Below are 22,444 nucleotides of genomic sequence, written 5' to 3'. Positions count from 1 at the left end.
ATAATATTTAGTGCCTGGCATCATTCTTACGAACCTGGCTGATAATGTTGTCTTGTTTGTCAGTTTATAAGTTTATTTGTGTTCCTTCACCTACCGTGACCAGAGGGTTGAATTATAACTAAAGGTAAATAATGAAGCGCTCTTGTGTTATTAAACTCTCGATGACGTCGGCACTGCCGGTAATTCAGATGACTTCTAGGCTGGCTGTTCCGTGAAAATGTTTGTGCTCCCTCCGGTGCTACCCAGCGTAAACGTCTACTCTATGGCTTACCCGGGGGAGGGTGTTCACAGAAGAACAGCTCAGTTGCGACAGCGATACAGCGGACCTCCTCAACCAACCTCAAGCTAGTGTCCCGCCTCCTTTGCTTATAAGCTGCATTGTGATTGGTGACAGCAGAGTTGAAGACCACTATTGGCGGCTGGAAATGTCAGTAAAATAGTTTAAGGAGTTTGGCTGGCTGGAAAGTCTGCAATGTAGGGGATGGGTTGACTGAAAGATCCGTACTCGCGACGAAGAAGCGTTTCTCGTGTTGGGAAGAGAATATAAAGACTTACGGGGGTTTTTTCGAGCTCTTTCCCTCGTTTTTGTGGGTAAAATCTTTACGAAAGTTGCCACTGACCGTTATCGTCAGTGTGTTTTATGAGAAGGGTTACTGTTTTGGCGGAGAAACTTTCTAAATAAGTGGCATCGAGCCAGGTAAGCAAATATAAATCGACTTCTGCTTTTGGTGTAAATTTTATATTTTTAACGTAATGTTAATGCACGTCTACTTCTAATATCGATAACGCTGCTGGGGTAGACTTGCAGTACTTTATAGGTTCTTAGTTATTCACGTTGGAGAAACCCCCTCTGCTCACAGTGATATATAATTTATTAAAGTGGTAATAACGTTTTTAAGTGTGTTACAGTTCTGCTCGTTTCTTGTAAAATGTATATTACAGACGTAATATTTAAGAGTTTTTGTGTTTGTGTGCTCTGTTTTTCTCGTCTACTCTCTAACGCCTCGTTTAATAATGGGAGTACATCTGATATGCTTTAAAAAGGGAAGGTGGGCTTTAACGGGATGCCCCTTTGGACCGAGGAAAATTCAGTTCAGTTCTTTCTGTTTTCTTTAAGCTGTCACGCCCATCACCATGCCATCAGTTGGACAGCACACCCACTACCTAGCCTTATGATTCAAGGCTTGCATTCAATAAATTAGGCTTTAATTGGGGACAGTGAGTTAGCAGATTATTAACTTTTGACGAGTTTTGAATATGGACGCACATCATAATCAATCAGTATTTTTTTTTATTTATTTTTGCCTAATAACACATGTAGTTGTACTATTGTTTTCATCCACTGCCAGTGAAGGTTGACATGCTTACTGTTTCTCGTTGTTGTCTCAAGGAAGTGCTTCCTGGAATATCATAGGTATGAGTTTTAATGAATGGCACTTTGCTTGGCACTGTTTGTGCCACTTACTTCCGAGCATAGGGCAGTGGACAAGCTGGGTAGACAGGTTTATTTATGATAACTAATTCTGAGTTGTGGATTTTAATTTGAGAGCTTTAGATTTAGTTTTAAAGCTCAGACATTGATAGAGGTGTGAAAAGAAAAGGAACACAAAATGTGTGAGACCTAAGCAAAATGTCTAAGTTATGCAACCAACAGATGAGTTGTTTAGACTTTATGGATTCCTTTCATCTGACATAAACAAGCTGCTTGTCTAAAGTTACTCTTGATTAAAAATAAAACACAACTATTTCTGTAACTGCACACGTATAATTCTGCAGAGATCTCACAGAAGGGCTTAGTAAATGTCAAAATAGTCCAGCCATTTCAGGAGAAACAGGATAAGTAGGTTACACAATAAACTTACAACTGTGCCTAAGGGTCATGGTTAACTTGAAATACTGTTTTATTGTTGTTGTTGTTGTTTATTGAGCTGATAAAGACTTGCCTATTCTTTGGTTTGATTCTCTCAGGGTTTTTACATGCCCAGAAATCTACACCATGGATGAATGCATCTTTTTCATATGATGTGGGAAGAGGAACATTGGTCATATGAAAAATGCAACATTTGTGGGACAGTTAATTATGCGCCTTCACTGCTTAAAATAGCAACACAATATTAGTGAGCGTTAGTGAGCATATTAGTGATTTTGTTTTTTGGGGGGTTTTACCGAAACTAGTGGCTTTCCTTGAACACTAATTTCAGTGAATGTTGGGAAATCCACTTTCTGTTGGTGTTTTAAAATGACGCTTTTGAGAAGGCACTCACCTCCATGTGTATGAATATGGAACCTATGTAGTGTTGATTTGAATAATGCTAATACCTTGACAGATGGAAATTCAGGTCCATGTTTTAACCTGTTCAGACATGAACAGCATTATTTCGGTGCTATGCTTTGTCAGCAGGAGAAAATCTTTACATTTGGAAACAGAAAGTGAAGTTTTGTTTTTTGTCAAGTACATTTCTGTGTCAGCAGCTACCAAGCATGAAAGCTTTGTTAAACGTCTCTGCCTATATTTAAAGTCGAACTTTAGGTGTATTAGAGAACACAGTACACACATTCAGTGGAATGATGTTACTGCAACACTATCCAACATGTTATGTAAGGATTAAACAAAGGAAATGGCTTCCTTTTTGATTTATTGAATGTCTGGTTATTGTTAGTGTACAGTAGAAAATTCTTCAGGGAATGGTGTAACCTTTAGCTGAAAATGTGAGAAGGCTAGGAGAACCGCTCAAGTGGATCTGATGGAAAAGTTATAGTTACATAACCTAGATAAGAGTTATCTGATATCAGGTGATTGATTGAAAATGAATGAAACACTATTACTCAAATTGCAAAGTACAGAAAGCGCAGTGACATACCTTCGAGACAAAATTACCACCAAAGATCATTAACTCCTGTCTGCTCGGGGAGTTGACAGCTGTTCATGTTGGCCTAAATTTCTTGGTGGAGGCGTAGTGTTTCGGTGAACAGGAAGTGACTGTACTGAATAGGAAGCTTGTATGGGCCTGACATCGTTTTCAGAGAAAACTTGATATTTAGCTATTTCCCTACAGTTAATTTTTCCTGATTCTATCAGGAACTGTGGCAGTATGTATTATCAGTTTGTATTTTCATAGAATTTTTGGAGAATTTATGTTGTCTCACTCATATTTTTTATGTAGGCCAAAGGAGGTGAGTGTCAAGATGGCCCAGTGGAACCAGTTACAGCAGCTGGAGACCAGGTACCTGGAGCAACTCTACCACTTGTACAGTGACAGCTTCCCCATGGAGTTGCGACAGTTTCTTGCGCCTTGGATTGAGAGTCAGGACTGGTAAGAAATAATTGTATTCTTTCACTTATTGTTGCATGTGTGTTGTTGCTGCCTGTGTTTGAGTAATTTCTGTAACTGTGAGACATCTGCTGCTGCCTATCTTGGCCAGGTCTCCCTTGAAAAAGAGGTTTTTAATCTCAATGGGATCTTCCTGGTTAAATAAAGGTTAATAAATAAATAAAAATTACATTTCTAGGCTCTGTTGTGAAATTACATTTTAATTCATGTAATTTTCTCTCCCTTTGGATTGGGAGATGGCCACTCATTATGATTTCCAAAATGTTTTTTGGCTTTAAAAATGTTTTTATTTATTCATTATCACCCTCTTCTTTCCTTATAACACCACCACAGGAATCGGGGCACTCTGATATAATGTGTCAGTATGCTTGTTAACCCGAGTACTCATTCTTGTGGCAAATGGGGATGAGTTTGACCTTAATGTATGAGGAAAAATTAGAAATGAGCACATACTGATCACTTTACCTGTCGTTTACAAGGGCTTACGCTGCCAATAAGGAGTCACATGCTACACTGGTGTTCCACAACCTCTTGGGAGAAATAGATCAGCAGTACAGCCGTTTCCTGCAGGAGAACAACGTGCTCTACCAGCATAACCTCCGCAGGATTAAACAGCATCTGCAGAGCAAGTACTTGGAGAAACCGATGGATATTGCTCGCATTGTTGCCCGCTGTTTGTGGGAAGAACAGAGGCTGCTGCAGACTGCCACCTCTGCTACACAGGTTCATACAGCAATATTGACCTAGCTTCAGACTTTATGGTGTATATAGTTAGTACAATGGCTCTACGTAGTATATCTTTTATTCTCTTGCAGGATGGCCAGGCAGCCCATCCCACTGGAACAGTAGTGACAGAGAAGCAGCAGATACTGGAGCACAATCTTCAAGACATCAGGAAGCGGGTCCAGGTTAGTTCTCATTAAAGAGTCACTTACTGCATATTTACGTAATTGGTCTTTCTTGGCATAAATGTATGTACATTATCACCCATTTCTCCACAGGATATGGAACAGAAGATGAAAATGCTTGAAAACTTGCAAGATGACTTTGATTTCAATTACAAGACCCTAAAAAGCCAAGGAGGTATAATTACCTTATTATGTTTTTGATGTAATTTTCTTAGCTGTGTTGCCTGTATTAACAGCTAAAAGTTAATTTAACGGTGACCTGTTCACCTTCTTCCCAGAGTTGTCCCAGGATCTAAATGGAAATAGCCAGGCAGCTGCAACGAGGCAGAAGATGGCCCAGCTCGAGCAGATGCTGAGCGCCCTGGATCAGCTCAGGAGGGTGGGTTTTTAAACTTTATTGATTTTAAGCATGTGTTATGTCAAGTGCTTTAGGTAACATCTATAAAACAAGGATATTCGAAACACATTATAATGCCTTATAAAGGGAAACCTTTGTATTTGTACATTTCAGGGCATGCAAAAATGTATAAAGAGGCATTTTAGGAAGTAATTAGATCGAAATGAAACAACACCTCTGGACTTAAGCTGGCACACCCAGTTTAAGTTTGCTGGCTAGCACAAAAAGCAATAGATGTGGCATTGCATCTGTGAAACCAAATGTCCCTTAGTTGTGCATGCTGCACATATGTTGACCATTAAATTTTGCCAGACAGCAGTGTACTGAACAAGCAACTACTGCTAGTTACATTCATCAATGGTGAAAATAGAAATTTGGCTAAAAATTATAAATGCAAGATTGATAAATCAGAATCAGAATCAGAATACTTTATTGATCCCTGGGGGAAATTATTTTTTGTTACAGTGCTCCATTTTAAACCAACATTAAGACAAGACAGACAATACGCTAACTAAGAATAGTACAATATATACATATATATACATACATACATACATAAGTCACTTATAAATAAATAGTTGGAAACATCTAAATGTTTAGCTGAATGATAGTAAAGAATAATCTTGGTCTTAAACCTGAATATTAACACAGCCATTGTTTGAATCTTTAACAGTGGTACAAAGTTTGGACCACAGATGGATTATAACTCTTTATGCCAATGTTTAATGTGTGCTGTGTTTGCTTTGTTATAGCAAATTGTTACGGAGATGGGAGGCTTGTTGACTGCCATGGACTATGTACAGAAGAACCTGACAGATGAAGAACTGGCTGACTGGAAGAGGAGACAGCAGATTGCTTGTATTGGAGGCCCTCCAAACATCTGTCTCGATCGCCTTGAAACTTGGTAAACTTGGAAACTGGTGCAGAGATTAATCATTGACTGTCTATTATTAGATATGTTCACAGTAGGTTTCACATCATAAATTAATGATTCTGGCCAAGTGACTGTGGACTTTGGTCTCTGCTCTTCTTACTCCCTTCATATAGACAAGTGTCTGATTTGCAATTTGTATTATTACTTTAATCAGGATTACATCCTTGGCTGAGTCCCAGCTCCAAATTCGTCAGCAAATCAAGAAGCTGGAAGAGCTCCAACAGAAGGTGTCCTACAAAGGAGACCCCATCATTCAGCACCGGCCCGCACTTGAGGAGAAAATTGTGGACTTGTTCAGAAACCTAATGAAGAGGTACATTTGATGTTTATCTACTTAGATTTTTGTCTTAACTTGATCTGCATGGATTTAAGTTATTGACTTGTTTAAGGCTTCCCATAGTCTCTCACAGTTTTTATATTGTAAATGTGAAATTTCAGAAACATTTAAAATTACTACTTAGGGAACTTATACCTTTAACACTGCTCATCATGTATTGATGTGATGCTTTTGTGTCATAGTGCTTTTGTGGTTGAAAGACAGCCTTGCATGCCCATGCATCCGGACAGACCTCTGGTTATCAAAACAGGCGTGCAGTTCACAAATAAAGTCAGGTGAGAATCAGGATTATAACACCGGATTGTACATTTTTATACTTGGGATTATACATTTTATTGCAACATTTTTTGTGTCCTGTATAATGGGAAGTGGAACAGTCATTTTAATGAGTGGATGAATTTGTTCTGTCTTGTCTCTTTTCTCAAAATTTTAAAGGTTACTGGTAAAGTTTCCTGAGCTCAATTACCAGCTGAAAATTAAAGTTTGCATTGATAAGTGAGTTTATTTATATATTTTTATCATCCAACATTTCTGTTAAGTTTTGATCACTTGGATAGAAAGACAAAGCAAATGTACTGCTTTACTCATTGCATCTCTATTTTTCAGGGAATCTGGTGATGTGGCTGCAATTCGAGGGTAAGACTTTAAAAACAAACTTTCAAACCTCAGAGCTTTTAATGTGTAGTATTTTAGAAAAGGTTCTTACTTTGTGCTCTACTATGATTTTACTAGATCACGAAAGTTTAACATCCTCGGTACTAACACAAAAGTTATGAACATGGAGGAGTCCAACAATGGTAGCCTGTCAGCAGAGTTTAAACACTTGGTGAGTCAAACGTTTTCCCGGTTGAAAGCTATGAAGTAATCTGATAAAGGCCTTCTGCGGAGCACTGACTTCCTGTTTGTTGCAGACCCTGCGAGAACAAAGGTGTGGTAATGGTGGACGGACCAATAGCGACGTAAGTCCTATTTCTTGTTGGACTTGTGTAATGTAGTGAACAAACCGCTCGTTACAGAATCTTAACTGTATTTAGCATGTGAAAAATTCTGCTTTAACCTGTAATTAACAGGCCTCTTTATCTCGTATACATATAGTTTTATAAAGAGATTTAAGTAGGTTGTTTTTTGTTTTCTAGGCCTCTCTGATTGTCACTGAGGAACTGCATCTTATCACGTTTGAAACAGAGGTCTATCACCAGGGCCTGAAGATAGATCTGGAGGTGAGTACTGCCACTGTGTGTCATGAAATGGAGCATATTTCTGCTTTCGTTATTAACCCAAGCAACACTAATAATCCGCAAAATTCGAAACACTCCCGAAGCACAATGCAGTTTCGTTATATGACACCCAATACAAAGTTAGTCACCAGACAAGTTAGTCATTTATGAAGTCGTCCGCCTCCAGTCACCTTCATCAACACTGCTTCTACAGGGACTGATTCTGAAAACACAAAATTTCTTCTGTTTGCCCTTTTTTTGACCTGCCCACAGTTAATGGCAGGGTCACTGGCACTGAAGATTTACGCTGATGCAAATGGTGATTTGTTAGAGAATCATAATATTTGAATTTGCAGCTCCTTTAGTAATGCGTTAATCCTAATTTAAAATTAAATTAACTTTTAAGTCTATTTTTTTTTTTAATAGCTAATAAAATATATGACAAACAATATCATGTATAAATAACATTTGGATGATGGATGTTGTTTTTTTTTGTTACACACACCATGTTTTTGCAGACCCATTCCCTGCCTGTGGTAGTTATATCAAACATCTGCCAGATGCCAAATGCCTGGGCTTCAATCCTGTGGTACAACATGCTCACTAACCACCCAAAGGTAAGACAGCACCCTCTGGTGGAAAGGGACTAAACTCTGCATGAGGTGGATCTTAACTCAATGGAGTTGAAGATCTGTTTGAGTAGAAAGTAGGAAATGTGTATGTTTTCATAACATTTTGCCTTGGTGGTTCTTTGCACAGAACGTGAACTTCTTCACCAAACCTCCAGTGGGGACATGGGACCAGGTGGCTGAGGTGTTGAGCTGGCAGTTCTCTTCCACCACCAAGAGAGGCCTGACCATTGAACAGCTCACCACATTGGCTGAGAAATTACTAGGTTTGATGACAAGCCCTAAAATATCAAAGTCTTTTTAGTTTTTCACGATTCTTTATGAATCTGATTTAATTCTTTAATTATCTATATAGGACCATGTGTCAACTACTCTGGATGCCAAATCACCTGGGCCAAGTTCTGCAAGGTACTACAACAAATGGCACTAAATTGTTCAGCGTTATTGTTAGTGATATTTTATTGTTTTGTATGAGTTTTTTTTTCTTTCTTCCACTTCACAGGAAAACATGGCAGGCAAAGGCTTCTCCTTCTGGGTGTGGCTTGACAACATTATTGACCTGGTGAAAAAGTACATTCTTGCACTGTGGAATGAAGGGTGAGAGGTCATGCTTTGTTTACAGTCAAGCCTTTTACCTTCCTTTCATATTAGAAAATTTCTTGACATGGAAGAGACTTTCTTTTAGCCGTAAAGCCTGAACCATGAAATAATTGCCAGAAAATTCAAAATGTTTGATACTGGAGTGTATCATTTAACCTTATGACACATTTAAACAAAAATATTAATTATAAATTAGTGCATACATGTTTTAATTGGTATCTTTTTTTAATATAGCTGGTGTTTTTGTGCAATTTATTTAGGTTTTTCTGACAAAAAGAAATCTGAAAAACTCATGTTTTAAATATTACAAACTTGGTGTTACAGGGTTAAGAGTATTTTCATTTCTTCATATGTCTACAGGTATATCATGGGTTTTATCAGTAAGGAGAGAGAGAGAGCTATTCTGAGTCCAAAACCTCCCGGTACCTTTCTGCTGCGCTTCAGCGAGAGCAGCAAGGAGGGGGGCATCACCTTTACATGGGTAGAGAAAGACATCAGTGGTGAGTATTTCAGAACTTCATGCTGTTTTGATGATCTTTTTTTTTTCATGTGCTCTTTTTGTTGTGATGTTGAACTTTTTTTGTGTTTATATAGGAAAGACCCAGATCCAGTCAGTGGAGCCTTACACCAAGCAGCAGCTCAACAGCATGTCGTTTGCTGACATCATCATGGGCTACAAGATTATGGATGCCACCAATATCCTGGTTTCACCTCTTGTCTACCTATATCCTGAGATTCCCAAAGAGGAAGCCTTTGGGAAATACTGCAGGCCAGAAGCAGCTCCTGAAGCCGAGATGGGAGGAGACTCAACGAGCAGTAAGTTACTGCCTTGTTCTTCATAGTCTTTATTTAGTTAAAAAGAAACTCAAACATATTGCTCAGTATGTTTATAACAGCATTGCAAGTGTTTTTTAGGTTTTTTTTTATTTGTTTTGTTTTTAATAGTACTCATTATTTTCTCCAATTTTTTTCCCTAACAGCTATTCAGCCTTATTTGAAGACAAAGTTCATCTGCGTTACCCCGTAAGTATCTTCCACTCCCTTCTTCCGTATCTCAGAATGATAATATTTACAGGATGGTCGCATGCCAAACAGTGGCCAACGCTTATATTAGTTCTTTGTACTTCCTGTTGATGTTTTCTTTTGTGAAGACTGAGTGTTCCTGATTAAGACACAGATTCAGACTGTTTCATGTGGCAAATGTTAATCAAATGTTCAGGAAAAAAAAACAACATAGAGGTTTTAACTCTCAGTGTGAGAAGGAGGAAGGAGGAATCATAATGTTCAGGAAAAGGGTTGTGAACCCAGGTATTAGATTCTGTAGGGAACTGGCTTAGACTGACTTTGTACATGGGCCATCTGGCTGTGTATTCACTGAGCACATGTGAAAGTAATTTATTTTCATTTTCGACATGCGAATAGCCATGTCTCACACTTTCTGTACGCCATCATCTGACTCACTGGCCATTTCCAAATATTTAGTATGGATTTTTCTCTTATCATATATAGGGATGGGTACCAAAATATGGTATTAAATGGGCACCAGTGCTGAGCGTAAAGTATCAACAACCTGTAATGTTGTCAGTTCTTCTCTCTGGAGAGATTATCATGTGTTGTAGTCCCAAGCGAGAAGAGAGCTCTCTTCCTTGGAATCTATAAATGAAGGGCAGGGGAAGCCCCAGAACTGTGCACACACACCCACAGATAGAGTATTAGTGATGGGGGTGGGAAATGTAAGCATTCGTTTTCACTAGAAATGATATGGAAAGTGCTCATTACCGTAAGTACAAGAAAGCAGATATGCCAATACATCAGCAGCAAAGAGCTCACATATAGAGTTCATTATAACTCAGTATAGAATAATGGAGAAGTTGTAAAAAGGAACCACAACCCAGCTAACTGTGTAATCGTAGATTTGTTTATTAATATTAATCTCAAATGGTTAGGGTTTAGAGCATTCGCTTCAAAGAGGTGTTCACTGTACTGATAACAGTGGGGCAAAATCTAAACAATACCCATCCCTAATCACAACTGATGTTGCTGTTTATTAGACCATATTTAGACCTCAAAATATACATTAAAGTCTTAAGGATGAACGAAAGGAAGCACAAAGAAGCATTTTAAACTTCTAAATTTGTAATTCTACCAGTTAGCAGGGAAACAACATGAATGGAATTCCCATTTTAGAATTTTTGGTATTCACGATTAATATTTATTGACGATCATCAAATCTTTCCTGAATGTCTGAGATGAGCACAAATGAGAAAGGCAGAGGAGTTGGACGTTAGCTGCAGGTGAGTTTTATAGAGTGAGGTTGACTGACACGAGGGGAATGTAGAAACGGGTCATCCGCCTTGTATTAGTAGGTTTGATGGTGAGGTTTGCTCAGTGAGATCCTGACCTGTCTCCGTAGGTGTCCCTCCGTCTTCATGGACTTGCCGGACAGTGAACTGCTTGGGAACGGATTCCCAGGGTAGGCCACTCGGGGGGAGTTGGCATGTAGGGCTGTGTGTGCATTTTGTCACTTTGTGTGTTTGATGGGTAGTAATTTCACCTACATAATTCCTATTTTTGAGTCCAACATACAGACATTGTTCCTAGTTCTAATACAAAAGTAGCTCCCTGCCTTTCATTAGTCTTTCACTTATTTCACCCCATACTCTTGTTTCCTGCAGGCATTTCTTTATCATTCCTCATCCACATTATTTTGTGGGGCTTAAACGGTCCGAATTAGATGTCATAATAGTTTGAGTGACAAGTGATTCAAATAATATAAAAAGGTAAAACATTCAAAATCAGTTCCATGATAAAATGGACAAGGCTGAAGTGAGTTTGGTGGGAGAAAAAAGACAAAAAGGGGACTTTGTTTTTTGTGAAGCCTTAACAAAAGACTCTGGCCTGTTCGATCCACTTGATCCTTAGTTGTCATTAACATCCGTTCAGTTTGCCTTCTGTTCAGTTGAGCACAGTACTGCCTGATTTAAAGCAAAAAAAAAAATGCATTTAATGACCTATGCTGTTTATATACATTTAAAAACAAAATCCCTTGCCCTGCTCTTTTGCAGTGATTGTGTGCACAGGCAATGCTAAATCATCTGCCAGAGTGAGATGAGACAGGAGTGACTTATTTACTCAATAACCAATCTTTTGTTTATCAAAGCAGAATCACAGCTCCTTTTTTTAACTTCTGATAGCTGCATCACATTTCCTCATCACTTTTCTTACCACAGATAGTATTTCATATTTGATTTGTGTAGCCATCGCCAGGCATAGTACTTAATATTATGCTCTTTACTCTGTTTGTTTTTCACAGCACAAACTCTGGAAACACCAGTGACCTGTTCCCCATGTCACCCCGGACCCTTGACTCCCTGATGCACAACGAAGCAGAAGCTACTCCAGGGCATATGGGTGAGTCTACTTACATGTACTACAAACACACACATTTGTATTTGTACATTTCCAGGGCTTTACCTCCTCCCCCAAACACTTATTTATCTTTACAACCATGTGTCAGACCCTTTGAAAGGACTTGCCAAAATGTCTTTATGTTCAAAAGATGTTCTTACTATAAGACCTAATCGTTAAGCATAAATGTACTTCATTCGGCTGAAATATTAATTGCTTTATTCTTGTTTATTTATTTAATCTGCAGATTCACTCACTTTGGAAATGGATGTAGCATCGCCTATGTGAAAAGAGTCATTGAGTACTTCAGCCACTTCCTTCTTTGTTGGGTTTCATATTATGTTAGAGAATTTCTTGATTCATTTTTCTCTCCACACATAGTGTGCCTGTACAGTTTGTTTCTTTTTCTATGTAAAAAAAATTCTCACTTTCACACAATAGGGAAGGCAGTTGGTCTTGGAAGGTTTTCTTTTGAAACAGAATTGGCACTTACTCTTTTTTTTAATGGTTCTCCTTATAATTAATAGATCTTTTTTCTTTTTTTTTTTCAAGTACATTAAACATTTAAGCACGAGTTATAGGTTGTTTACTTTTAGAAAAATTATGAATAATGTCTTCTTTTATTTGAATGACAAAATGTAATGAGAGTAATTGTTGTATAAGCTAGGCTTTTTCAGTGTCCCTGCCAAACGCAGCATGGTGTCGTTGTTTCACCCTATCTTGATTGTATAAAACGGTTTCTCTTTCATTATGCTTTTTACACAAATTGGAATATTTCTTGTATTTGTTTCAGCCAATCGAGGTGTGTAAAGAGACAAGAAATTTCTGACAATTGTGAAATTATTTTCATGTAAAGTTTTTTTTTCTCCTTTAGCATTGTGAGAAGTTATGAAATGCAGTTTTTGTCAGCTCACGGTTTGAAATGTTTCGTTTTAATATTGTACAATTTAAGCCACATGTTTCTTTGTCTTGTAGTGAAGGCTCCTATTAATGGTGCCAGAAAGACTAGCACAAGCAGCAATCCCTCTGTAGACCTTCACAACATGATTTTGCTTTGTGTAACTGTGATATTTTGGTGTCAGACCACAGGGTGCAATGCGTGGTGGGGTCATTCAGTATTTGGCGTGGTATTTTTAGTGGAATAGACAACTCAAAACTGCACCTGTTATTGCCACAGTGTAAATCTGCTGTCAGTTTGGCAGTTTTATCAGCAAGAGTTACAGAACTAGAAAACGGCGTTGTGCTCAAAATGTAAATAAACCATTTTAATGAATTACTCCTCAGCCAGTAGTGTTGTTTGTGTTTGAAGGAGGAATGCCAGTAAAACAGCCTACGCTGATCTATAAATGAGTGTAAGTTGTCCACAGTTGCTTTATAGTTCATGGAAAGCTCCTTCATTTCATTAAAGCACCATCTTAATTGCATAAGACTAATTGAGGAAGCCAGTAACAATGGATGGTGTCATTACCCTATTTTTACTTTTATTTATGTTTTATATTGCGTGTGAACAATGCTTCAGACAGGTGTTTAATATCCTGGAGAAGTTCTGCAGGTATCTCTGTAGCTGATATTTTTATGCTTAACCTTCACCAACTCCTTTTTACACATCACACACCTGCCTGAACTAAAATAACACTTACACTTGAGAAGTCCACACAGTTATTGTGCCAAAAATGAAGCACTTGGCACTTTGTCCTTGCTGAAACATCAGAGGTTTTCTAAAAAAGATCATAAAGAAAGGTTGGCGCTAAAAACAGTCAAGTAATATAACCATAGACTTGAAAGGATACTTTTCACTTTGATCTGTCCAATAAAGTCAGATCAGTTCTGCAACTCCAATTCCAAAAACATTGGGTTGCTGTGTAAATTGTAAGTAACAATTCAATCTTTTAAAGTCATTTTATTCACAGTAGAATATATAAAACATCACTTTTTTCACTTGGTGAAACATCTGGACACAGGCCATTTCAGCACCTACAAACACCTAGAAATATGTAAGGCTTTCTCTAAAAACCAGTGTCTGGATGGGAACGTATGTTGCTTTAAAACCCGTCTATACCTTTTACTCCGCTACCATCAAAACTGTATCCTTTTGGACTGAGCGCTGATAAAAAACTAGATGATCCTTCTCCTCAAGTATATGACGTTCTTTTCCAAAAACAATTCCAGATTTTGATTTATCTGACCACAGAGCAATTTTCCACTTTGTCTCAGTCTATTTTAAATGAGACTTCGTTCCAAAAAGATGGATGTTGTGGTGAACTGTGTTCACAGACAATGATTTCTGGACTTATTCCAGTGATTACAACACAGAATTTTGTCTGTTTTTATTGCAGTACTGCCTGAGGGCCTGAAGATCAGAGGGATCCAAAACTGAATCTGGTATGCAAATTTATCCAGATTCTTGCAATCTTATGAAGATATTAAAAGTATTCACAATTTCACATCCAGGAAAATTATTCTGAAATTGACAATTTCAAAAATTGTTTGACGCTCTTTTCTGCAGATTTGTACACCTCTTCCCGTCTTTGCTTCTGAGGCATTCTGCCTTTCTATGATGCTCTTTTCAAAGCTTACTTATCTGTTGCTAAATAACCTAATATATACCGGCGCCTCAAGACAGGCTGTGTAAAGATGCTCCTGAGACAGTCCAGCACATAAAAGCAGGGTGCAAGATGCTAGCAGGCGGGGCATACATGGAACCCCAAAACAATGTGGCTGTCATAGTATACAAAAATATCTGTGCCGAGTATGGCCTGGAAGTCCCGAAGTCGAAATGGGAGACGCCCCCGAGGGTGCATAAGCGAGTTATTTATATATATATGTAGATAGATATGGAGACACACAGCAACGTGAGCAACACGACAACAAGCAGAGCAAGGCGGAGGACATAATTACGCAGAGGATAAGGAAAGAATGGAAAACAGGAGGGGACACAGCTGGAAGTAATCAGACACAATGAGCGAGGGAGGAAGCGAAACTGAACTCACTGAACACAGGATGAGAGACTGTCAAAATAAAACAGGAAACACACTGAATTACAGAGTAAGAGACAAGGGCTTGACACTGGGACCGAGGGAGAAACAGGCATGGGTACAAGACAGACTGAAGAGACAGAAAGGGCAAGAGACATGACGGGCTGGGGAGAACACAGACGGGACAACCAGAGCACAAAAGGGAACAGACTCAATGAGCAAGAACCTAAAAACTAGAAATGCAAATGACTAAACTAGGAAGAGCGAGGAAACAGAACCACGAATAACACTAAATCAAAGAATATGAATTAAACCAAAAAACACATAAACACTGGGTCACAGACCCATGACCATGACAGATTCAGAAATACTGATAGTTTAGTGTTTTGTAAAGGTTTGTTCTGTAATTAAACTTTAGGTTTTTTAATCATGAACTAAACTGCTTGTAATAAGTTTACTGGGGCACTTACAAAGACGTATATGCTGCATCGACTGGGTAAGCTATAAAAGCAATCTTGAAGGACTGAAGGAATGTGGAGTACACACAGATGTGTGTAATAAAAAAGCAGGCGTTAGTAACTGCTGACTTCCACTGAATTGTGTGTGTTTCACTGTACTACTATTGTGTGTATTGGTTGTAGGTCAGAGTTTTCTAACTTGGGACATTTCAAGAGAACAGAGTTCAATCTTATTATAATTACTAACAAATATGATTTCTCTCTACCTTGGTAAGCATATTTCTGCTGTGAAAATGAAAGAGACCCTTCATTATAGAATTGTGTATTGTTTTTAGTTTTCTTATTGCTGTACACACTCACTGGCCACCTTGTTATGTACACCTGTTCAGCTGCTCGTTAATGCAAGTATCTAATCAGCTCATCAGATGGTAGCAACTTAGTCTATTTAGGCAGATATACATGATCAAGATGACCTACTAAAGTTAAGTTAGTTAATCAAGCGTAAGATTGGGGAAGGAAGTAAATTTGAATGTTTCTTGGTTGCTGCTGCAGGAGATGCTGATGTGAGTATTTCAGAAACTGCTGATCTACTGGGATTTTTCACACACACTCATCTCGAGAGTTTAGACAGAGCGGTCTGAAAAAGAGAAAATATCCACTGAGCAGCAGTTCTGTGGGCAAAAATATCTTGTTGATACCAGACGTCACGGGAGAATACCCTCAATACATTGAGCTAATAGGAAGGCGATGGCAACTCAAGTGATCACCAAATCAAGCGATGCGTAACACATAACACATCAAACTTGGAGGCAGATGGGCCACAACAGTAGAAGACTAGACTGAGTGCCACTCCTGCCCATGAAAAACAGGGAAGCATGGCTACAATTCGGGCAACAGAAGATTGGCCTGATGAGTCTTGTTTACTGCTGAAACTTTCACATGGTAGGGACAGACTCTGATATAAACATTATTTATCAATGGTTTAGATTAATGGTGTTCAACTCAACTCAAACAGTCACAAGCCAAAGTTGATGAGTCCAGCTACTACAGATAAAGAGAGAAAACTCACCCAACACAGTGGAAACGTGTAAAACATGTTTACGAGTCAATTTCAATGTCCAATAAGTTTGGCTTTAAAATTCCAGGAACTGCTTCAGGCCCACAAACAAGTGAGACGTCATTGCAGAAAATATACTCAAAGTGTACCAGTATTAAAGGAAAACCAAGAATAACATAGGAAACAAAGACAAACTCCAGATAAAAAAAGACAATAAATAAGTGTTTTAAATTTCCACGAAACAGCTGAACCCTCTTCTGATGAAGAAAAAAAACACAACGAAGTGCATTTGATGAACTCTTTTATTGAGTGTAAGTAGGTTAGTGTACATGAATAAATCCGAAACAACCATTAGGCTGTACAAAATATTTAAACTTATGTTTCTTTCCTTCTTTTAGATGTATTTATTTGCTTGGCACTATGAATAAATAAGACAAACTTAGGCAACCATTCTAAAAAGGGCTGAACATATTTTAATGAAACTGTGCCAAGGTAGGTTTTAACAGTTGTGACAAACAGCAACCTATTGTACATTTATACAGCCATAAAAAAAGACTTCTGTGAATTCATGAGAGATGAGCTGTTATTTTACTTCCCATTTTCAATATGAGAGTTTTTCACTCTGTCTTTGATGAACGATCTCTCGGCACATGATTGCTGGATTTCCCTGCCTGGAAACCCCACATTGTTTTGTTTGCATCTTCAAGTGTAACAATACCAATGTGAACAACAGCCCTGCCGCCGCCTGGATTCCCAAGGGCCCAATTGCAAATACATGACAACAGAGAGAGACGGCAAAACAAACAAAGGAAGGAGGTATATTCTAGATCACTAAGTCTCTGCCATGCTGTCACACTCGGTTACTTTCTGTCTTGTGTATATTTGGTTAGCCTTGAGGATAGGAAATGAACACAGGCTGGTTTGAGGAGATGAGGGGGTGTTACGATGTAGAGCTATTACCGACAGCAGCTGCTGACTCAGCTGTCTCAGGAAGCAACTGTCACCCTTCAATTCTGGACCGCAGCCAGTCAATCTGGAGAATCAATGAAGCTGTATGTGTGGTGGCTGCTGTGTGTGTCTGTGTGTGTCTGAGAGAGAGAGAGTGCTAAAAATGATGACACTCTGACAAGCAGGTGAAAAAATGAAGCCATTAATTTCTACAGCATCACAGGGGATTTCTCAGATTATATTCAGCTACAACTGAAAAGCAAACTCTGGAATTTTTCAAATTAAGTCATAGGTAAAGAATACATCTTTACAATTAATGTACTGGATTAAAAAAAAAAATCATGTTTAAGAAGGAAGTATTCATCAATGTATAGCTGATAGACTATCTGATAGTTCCTCCTTCTTCTTCTTTTATTTTTTTTGTTTGAATTAAAAACACGGAAAGAACTGAATGACTTAAATGTTAAAGGTTTTTCTACATTATTTTCACAGCATTTTCAGACCAGTAGTTGAAAGACAGTATTTCACATGCAGTAACCTATGAATATATGGATTTTGGTACTTCTTATTTATCTATGAGATAAATAAAGTAGCTATGATACACTTAAAATGAACAAGTGTTTGTTCTTCAGTGACGAGCAACTGTTCACTTGATGTTACCGTATTCTTTATTTAGTGTCACACAATAATGTGTGGCTCTCTGTTAGATGGCTCCCCGAGGCCACACTGTCCTCTAATTATTTGTGGCAGGTTTATCTTTGGTCTCTGCCACCTCCTGTTTGTCTCAGCCTCTCAGACCACAGCCTGTTAAATTGATAATAAAGAAACATTTAGTCAAGTACGGGGCAGTTTAGTTTCAGAAAAGTACATTTAAATATTCATTTAAGCCCTTATACTAAAAATACAGACAGCTATGAATGATGCAAACAATATATACGGGTTTTTTTTTTTAAGTTTCTTTCGCTTTGTTGTTGCTGTTTTTAGAACGTTATGCTAAATTCTCACCAGCAGGTGTCGCCATTCTTCAATTTGTGGGAGACTTATTATCGTGTGGGAGATTAAGCAAAATCTAACCAACGGATCTGCACGTATAATGTGCAGCAGAGAAGAGCTCTGATTATTATTGTTATTTCCTTTGGTATTTTTGGTTCTTAGGCAGGCGATCTTTACATCCAATATGTACCGTGACCCAAAGCATTGTTCCAAAGTTGAAATTAAACGCCGTGTTGAGTACCCTAGCTATAAAATCGGACTCGATGAAACATGCACATAAAATAACAAATCTGAAGTTTCAACATGGAGAACACAGCTGTAACTGATTTATTTTATGTGTGTATTTACTAAATGTCAAAACGCTTTCAGAACCTCCCGAAATCCGTCATCAGGGCAGAAATCAGTAGAAACTGTTACTCTTGACAGACGTGCAAGAACCGCCGGAAGTGGGTGGTTTGTCAGCGAGCGAGAAATACGCACACACACACACACACACACAGAGGGAGAGATAGAAAGAGAGAGAGAGCGCGCAGTGAACTGTGAAGCGAACTGTTGGGAACTGACTGACGGAGAGGTCCATGTTGTAGGTTGCACACGTCTCTGCAGCCTCACCCCACATTTTATGAAAAAGGACAGCAACTTCAGTCGATCCACAGAGGTGAGTGTGACAGTTTAATTCGCTTGAATGTGCTTCTTTTTCTCCCCCCGAAGAGGTGAATGTCCTCGCCTTGTCCCACTGAAGGTGCCCGTTGCGAAAGAATATTGTGACAGCGCTTTGTAAACAAACTGCGAGTGCGGCAGCGCTTCTCCGTCTGCAGACGTTGTGAATCAATTTGGATGGCAGTGATATGAATTGTGCTGGAGTAGGCTACTTTTCCACATTTTATTTATTTTTTTTAATTTTTGGGGCTTTATTAACGCGGATGAATCAACAGGCAGGTCCCCCTGCGCGCGCGAACATTCCCAGTAATATTTCTAAATTCGGGCTGACAGCGTCTCTGTCGAGCCAGTGAGTTTGCTGTCATCTTGACCTACTACTCAGCATATTATCTCTGCCCCCCCCCCCCTTTCTTTTTGATGCCTGTATATTGTTAAAGGTGTAAAGCTCTATTTATGGCAAGCAACCATTTCATCTTCGCTGCTGTAATGGCAGGCTTTGACGCGCGGTCATGGTTAGCTTTAAGTTTTGTCTATGGTCAACTATCCCTTCCAGCCTCGCATATATTACTGAGCAAAAAAAAAAAGTCTTGAGCTACCCCTCATTTCTTTAAGTTGTTGTTTTTTTTTTGTTTGTTTTTTTAAGGAAATGGGTGAAGCAATTTCCTGAAACGTGCAAACATAAATGGAATCACAGTGCATAAGACATAAGGCAAAAAGAAAACAAAACCCCCCCAGCAAAAACAGTTCTGAGTTTGAAAGTCAATATTTGGTATGATCATCTTTATTCGTCAACACAGCCTGAACTCTCTTAAGCAGCTTTCTTTTTATTTCTTTACATAGTATTGAGGAGTAATTCTCCAAGCTTCTCGAAGACTATTCCAAAGCTTTTCTTTGAATGTTGGCTGCCTTTTTGTTCCATTCTCTTAGAAGATGATCCCACACTGCGTAAATAATGTTGATGTCCACGATCTCGGGATTCCAATCCATGACTGATAGTGTTCCACTGTGTGTGTGTGTGTGTGTGTGTGTGTGTGTGTGTGTGTTTTCTATTCAGGTATGCTTTTACTGCATTGGCAGTGTATTTGGGATCATTGTCATGTTCAAAAATGAAGCATTTTCCAGTCAGATGCAATCCAGATGGTATTGCATAGTGGATCAAAATCTGATGATGACATAATTCCCATTAATTTTGACAAGATCCCCAGCACCACTGGTTTAAATGCAGTGCCAAACCACGACTTATCCTCCACCGTGCTTTCCTGATGTCTGTGGACACTTCACACATCATCTGCTTTCAGTAATTTTTTTTACGCCTGTCATGCCTTTTATCTTGCACTTATCTGTTTTCCTCAAATTTTTTTAAGACACACTGCACACCACATAGAGATATACCAAGTTTATAGCTAATAGCTCTTTGGGAATCAACTTGTTGGTGTTGAAGAAAGAAAAAAGTGGGATTAAACTTTAGGCACTTTGCTAGTAACAAAGTACCCAAAGGTATAATTTAACTAAGTTGTTTGTTATGTGTAGATGCAACACTGGTTCATCCCTTGAGTTAGGTGCCTTTTTATGCTTGAATGATTAATAGGTCAGTGTTAAGTGGCTTAAAAAACAACAACACATTACTTTGAAAATGGTCAGATGCAAGGACTAGATTGAAAATAGGTGAAAGAGCTGCTCCGTAACATAAGTGCTCTATGCCAGCTTTGTACTAACTGCCATATTCACATAAAAATTGAGTTACAAATTTAAAAGGTGCAAGGACATTTTGAGCGTGCCTCCATAATTCATTTCAGCTCTCCCAATTGTTGCTGTCAAACAGAACATTTTGTCACTGTTTGCTTTTCCTGTTGATATTTAATTTCCCAAAAGCATGAAAGGATAGTGCTTAAAGGTCAAAACAAAGCTGCTAAAGGAATGCCTTCTGTACCAAGTCTACAGTTTGTGCGTCTTACAAACAACATTAAAATATCACTGTTTCTTTGTTGTATTTGTGTCATTTTCAAGAACTGCAGATGAGCTTAGCTGCAAAGATTATACCATCCCCTTATCTTTTGTCACTTTGTTGCTCCAGTAAGACCTCATAATATTTGCCTTCGATAAACCTGTAACATTTTTTTTCTTGACAACTGGGATGACATTGCCTTTGCTTCTTGTGGCTCGGAGTAATTGAGCCTTGTGATAATGCCACCATCCTTCTGTGATAATGTCTTCTGGAAGACGCTATGACTACTCTTTGACTTCTCTTTGACTTCTCTCATCTCAATACAGCAGCAGGAGTTGGTAGCTTGTGCCTCATTTTAATTTAGAAATTGGCTCGAGGTGATTTTTTTAGAATCAGTTGGTGAAAGAGCAGCTGTTGTCATAATTGTTTAGCTCGTTTTAGCTCCTTTGCATTTGGGAAAGAACAATTTCAAAACATAACCCTAAAGGCAGGGAAGTGGAGATATGAATTGTTTATGTTTATAATTTGTGGGTGTTTTGGTATTTCATATGTTGTTGATGTTTACACCTCTCAGTGTATGACTCAAGACTATTTTCCTTGTCATTTTTAGTTTTATTATTATTATTATTATTATTATTTCTATTAATTGTAATATTTTTAGCCATTTTTCCATTTCTGCTCTTTCAGTCATGGAAAAAAATTCAATCAGTCTGCAGGAAATAGTGGTCAGTATTTTTAGCCTTTAACCCTGTTGGCAAGAACTGTGCTATGCTGCCTGCTCCCTACATTGCTCCTGTGCATTGTGCATAGGAATGGAAGTTTTTCCTAAGTTTCTTTGGAAAGGAAGACATTCAGTTGACATGGAAATATGGCATGTTGGCCAGGCATGAGTTGGCTGGTACACGCCGTCCCTGACAGGAACCCCTGATGCAAGAGGGATGGCAGCAGGGGAGACAGGAAAACTCAGTGTTTTGTCCTGTAAGCCAACTGTGCTGTGTGGTCAAAGCATCATTAAGCTTGTCTTTGCCTCTCCCTTTTTCCATCCCCACTTTCATACAAGTATAGAAAAAACATTAACGTAAGTAGTGAGGTTAGTTAGGAAGGATATCACAAAGGATTTGTTCTAAGCATTGACCTCATGAGTGGCTGGAAATGAGAATAATAGGGCAGTGGTTTTGATTTGAGTTGGTGAGTCAGAGCTGAGGTGTCAAAGATGTCAATTATACACTAATGATTGTGATAAGCGTGGAGCTTCTTGTCACTATGAACAGAGGAAGAAAGTGCGCCGAAGAATTACGTGAATGGAAAGAGGGTAAGAAGTTCATTTGCTTGTGATCCAACTGTGTGTCAATGAACGTGACCCCAGCCATTTAGTAATGTAGTAATAACAGTTACAGACAAACAGGGATGAGGGGAGATTTAGTGTGAAAGAGAAAGGGGAAACACATTCAAAGGGAAGTGATCAGGAAGCATGTGGTGACATGCTTGCTAACCACCTCCTCCTTCAGCTGGGCTAACACTAATCCATTAGTCACGTGACCATGAGCTTTTAGCCCAGTTTAGGTCAGGAGTGCTCTGATCCATCTGTCGAATGGCATTGCTGTTTGTTGGCATCCACAGCATGTACGCTATGATCCCTGCCTGCC

At 38.7% G+C, this 22,444-nt stretch overlaps 2 protein-coding genes across 4 annotated transcripts in view; both read left to right on the top strand.

Annotated features, from left to right (window-relative positions):
• Window positions 1–457: 457 nt before the first annotated feature.
• stat3 (signal transducer and activator of transcription 3 (acute-phase response factor)) lies at window positions 458–13,036 on the top strand. Of its 2 annotated transcripts, XM_080904359.1 has the most exons (24): window positions 459–697; window positions 3,165–3,314; window positions 3,812–4,055; window positions 4,148–4,240; window positions 4,334–4,415; window positions 4,519–4,619; window positions 5,390–5,541; window positions 5,726–5,884; window positions 6,091–6,183; window positions 6,344–6,403; window positions 6,515–6,544; window positions 6,641–6,734; window positions 6,820–6,867; window positions 7,045–7,128; window positions 7,644–7,742; window positions 7,885–8,020; window positions 8,110–8,162; window positions 8,257–8,351; window positions 8,715–8,854; window positions 8,949–9,170; window positions 9,335–9,377; window positions 10,768–10,827; window positions 11,668–11,765; window positions 12,010–13,036. In XM_080904359.1, exons 2-24 carry the CDS (start codon window positions 3,187–3,189, stop codon window positions 12,048–12,050), a joined length of 2,355 nt encoding a protein of 784 aa, XP_080760485.1. In that variant the 5' UTR covers window positions 459–697; window positions 3,165–3,186; the 3' UTR covers window positions 12,051–13,036. The 2 variants fall into 2 exon arrangements, with proteins under 2 accessions (XP_080760486.1, XP_080760485.1); XM_080904360.1 differs by lacking the exon at window positions 10,768–10,827 and having other exon boundaries at window positions 458–697.
• Window positions 13,037–18,691: 5,655 nt separating this feature from the next.
• Window positions 18,692–22,444, top strand: part of stat5a (signal transducer and activator of transcription 5a) — a 51,496-nt gene continuing 47,743 nt past the window's right edge. Inside the window, exon 1 of one of the 2 annotated variants that reach the window (XM_080906415.1) lies at window positions 18,692–18,851. The gene's annotated coding sequence lies outside the window, so the exon portion shown is untranslated. The remainder of the gene's footprint in view (window positions 18,852–22,444) is intronic. The other variant, XM_080906416.1, reaches the window with a different exon arrangement.

The sequence above is a fragment of the Rhamphochromis sp. 'chilingali' genome (assembly GCF_963969265.1).
Source record: "Rhamphochromis sp. 'chilingali' genome assembly, chromosome: 15".
NCBI lineage: Eukaryota > Metazoa > Chordata > Actinopteri > Cichliformes > Cichlidae > Rhamphochromis > Rhamphochromis sp. 'chilingali'.
This window is presented reverse-complemented; position numbering and strand designations above follow the sequence as displayed.

Excerpts from the sequence above, each read along its gene's own strand:
- stat3 (XM_080904359.1), top strand. The coding sequence starts at position 3,187 with ATGGCCCAGTGGAACCAGTTACAGCAGCTGGAGACCAGGTACCTGGAG. Across the intron at positions 5,542-5,725 it reads CTCGATCGCCTTGAAACTTG|GATTACATCCTTGGCTGAGT; the intron begins GTAAACTTGGAA and ends TACTTTAATCAG. Across the intron at positions 11,766-12,009 it reads AGCTACTCCAGGGCATATGG|ATTCACTCACTTTGGAAATG; the intron begins GTGAGTCTACTT and ends TTTAATCTGCAG.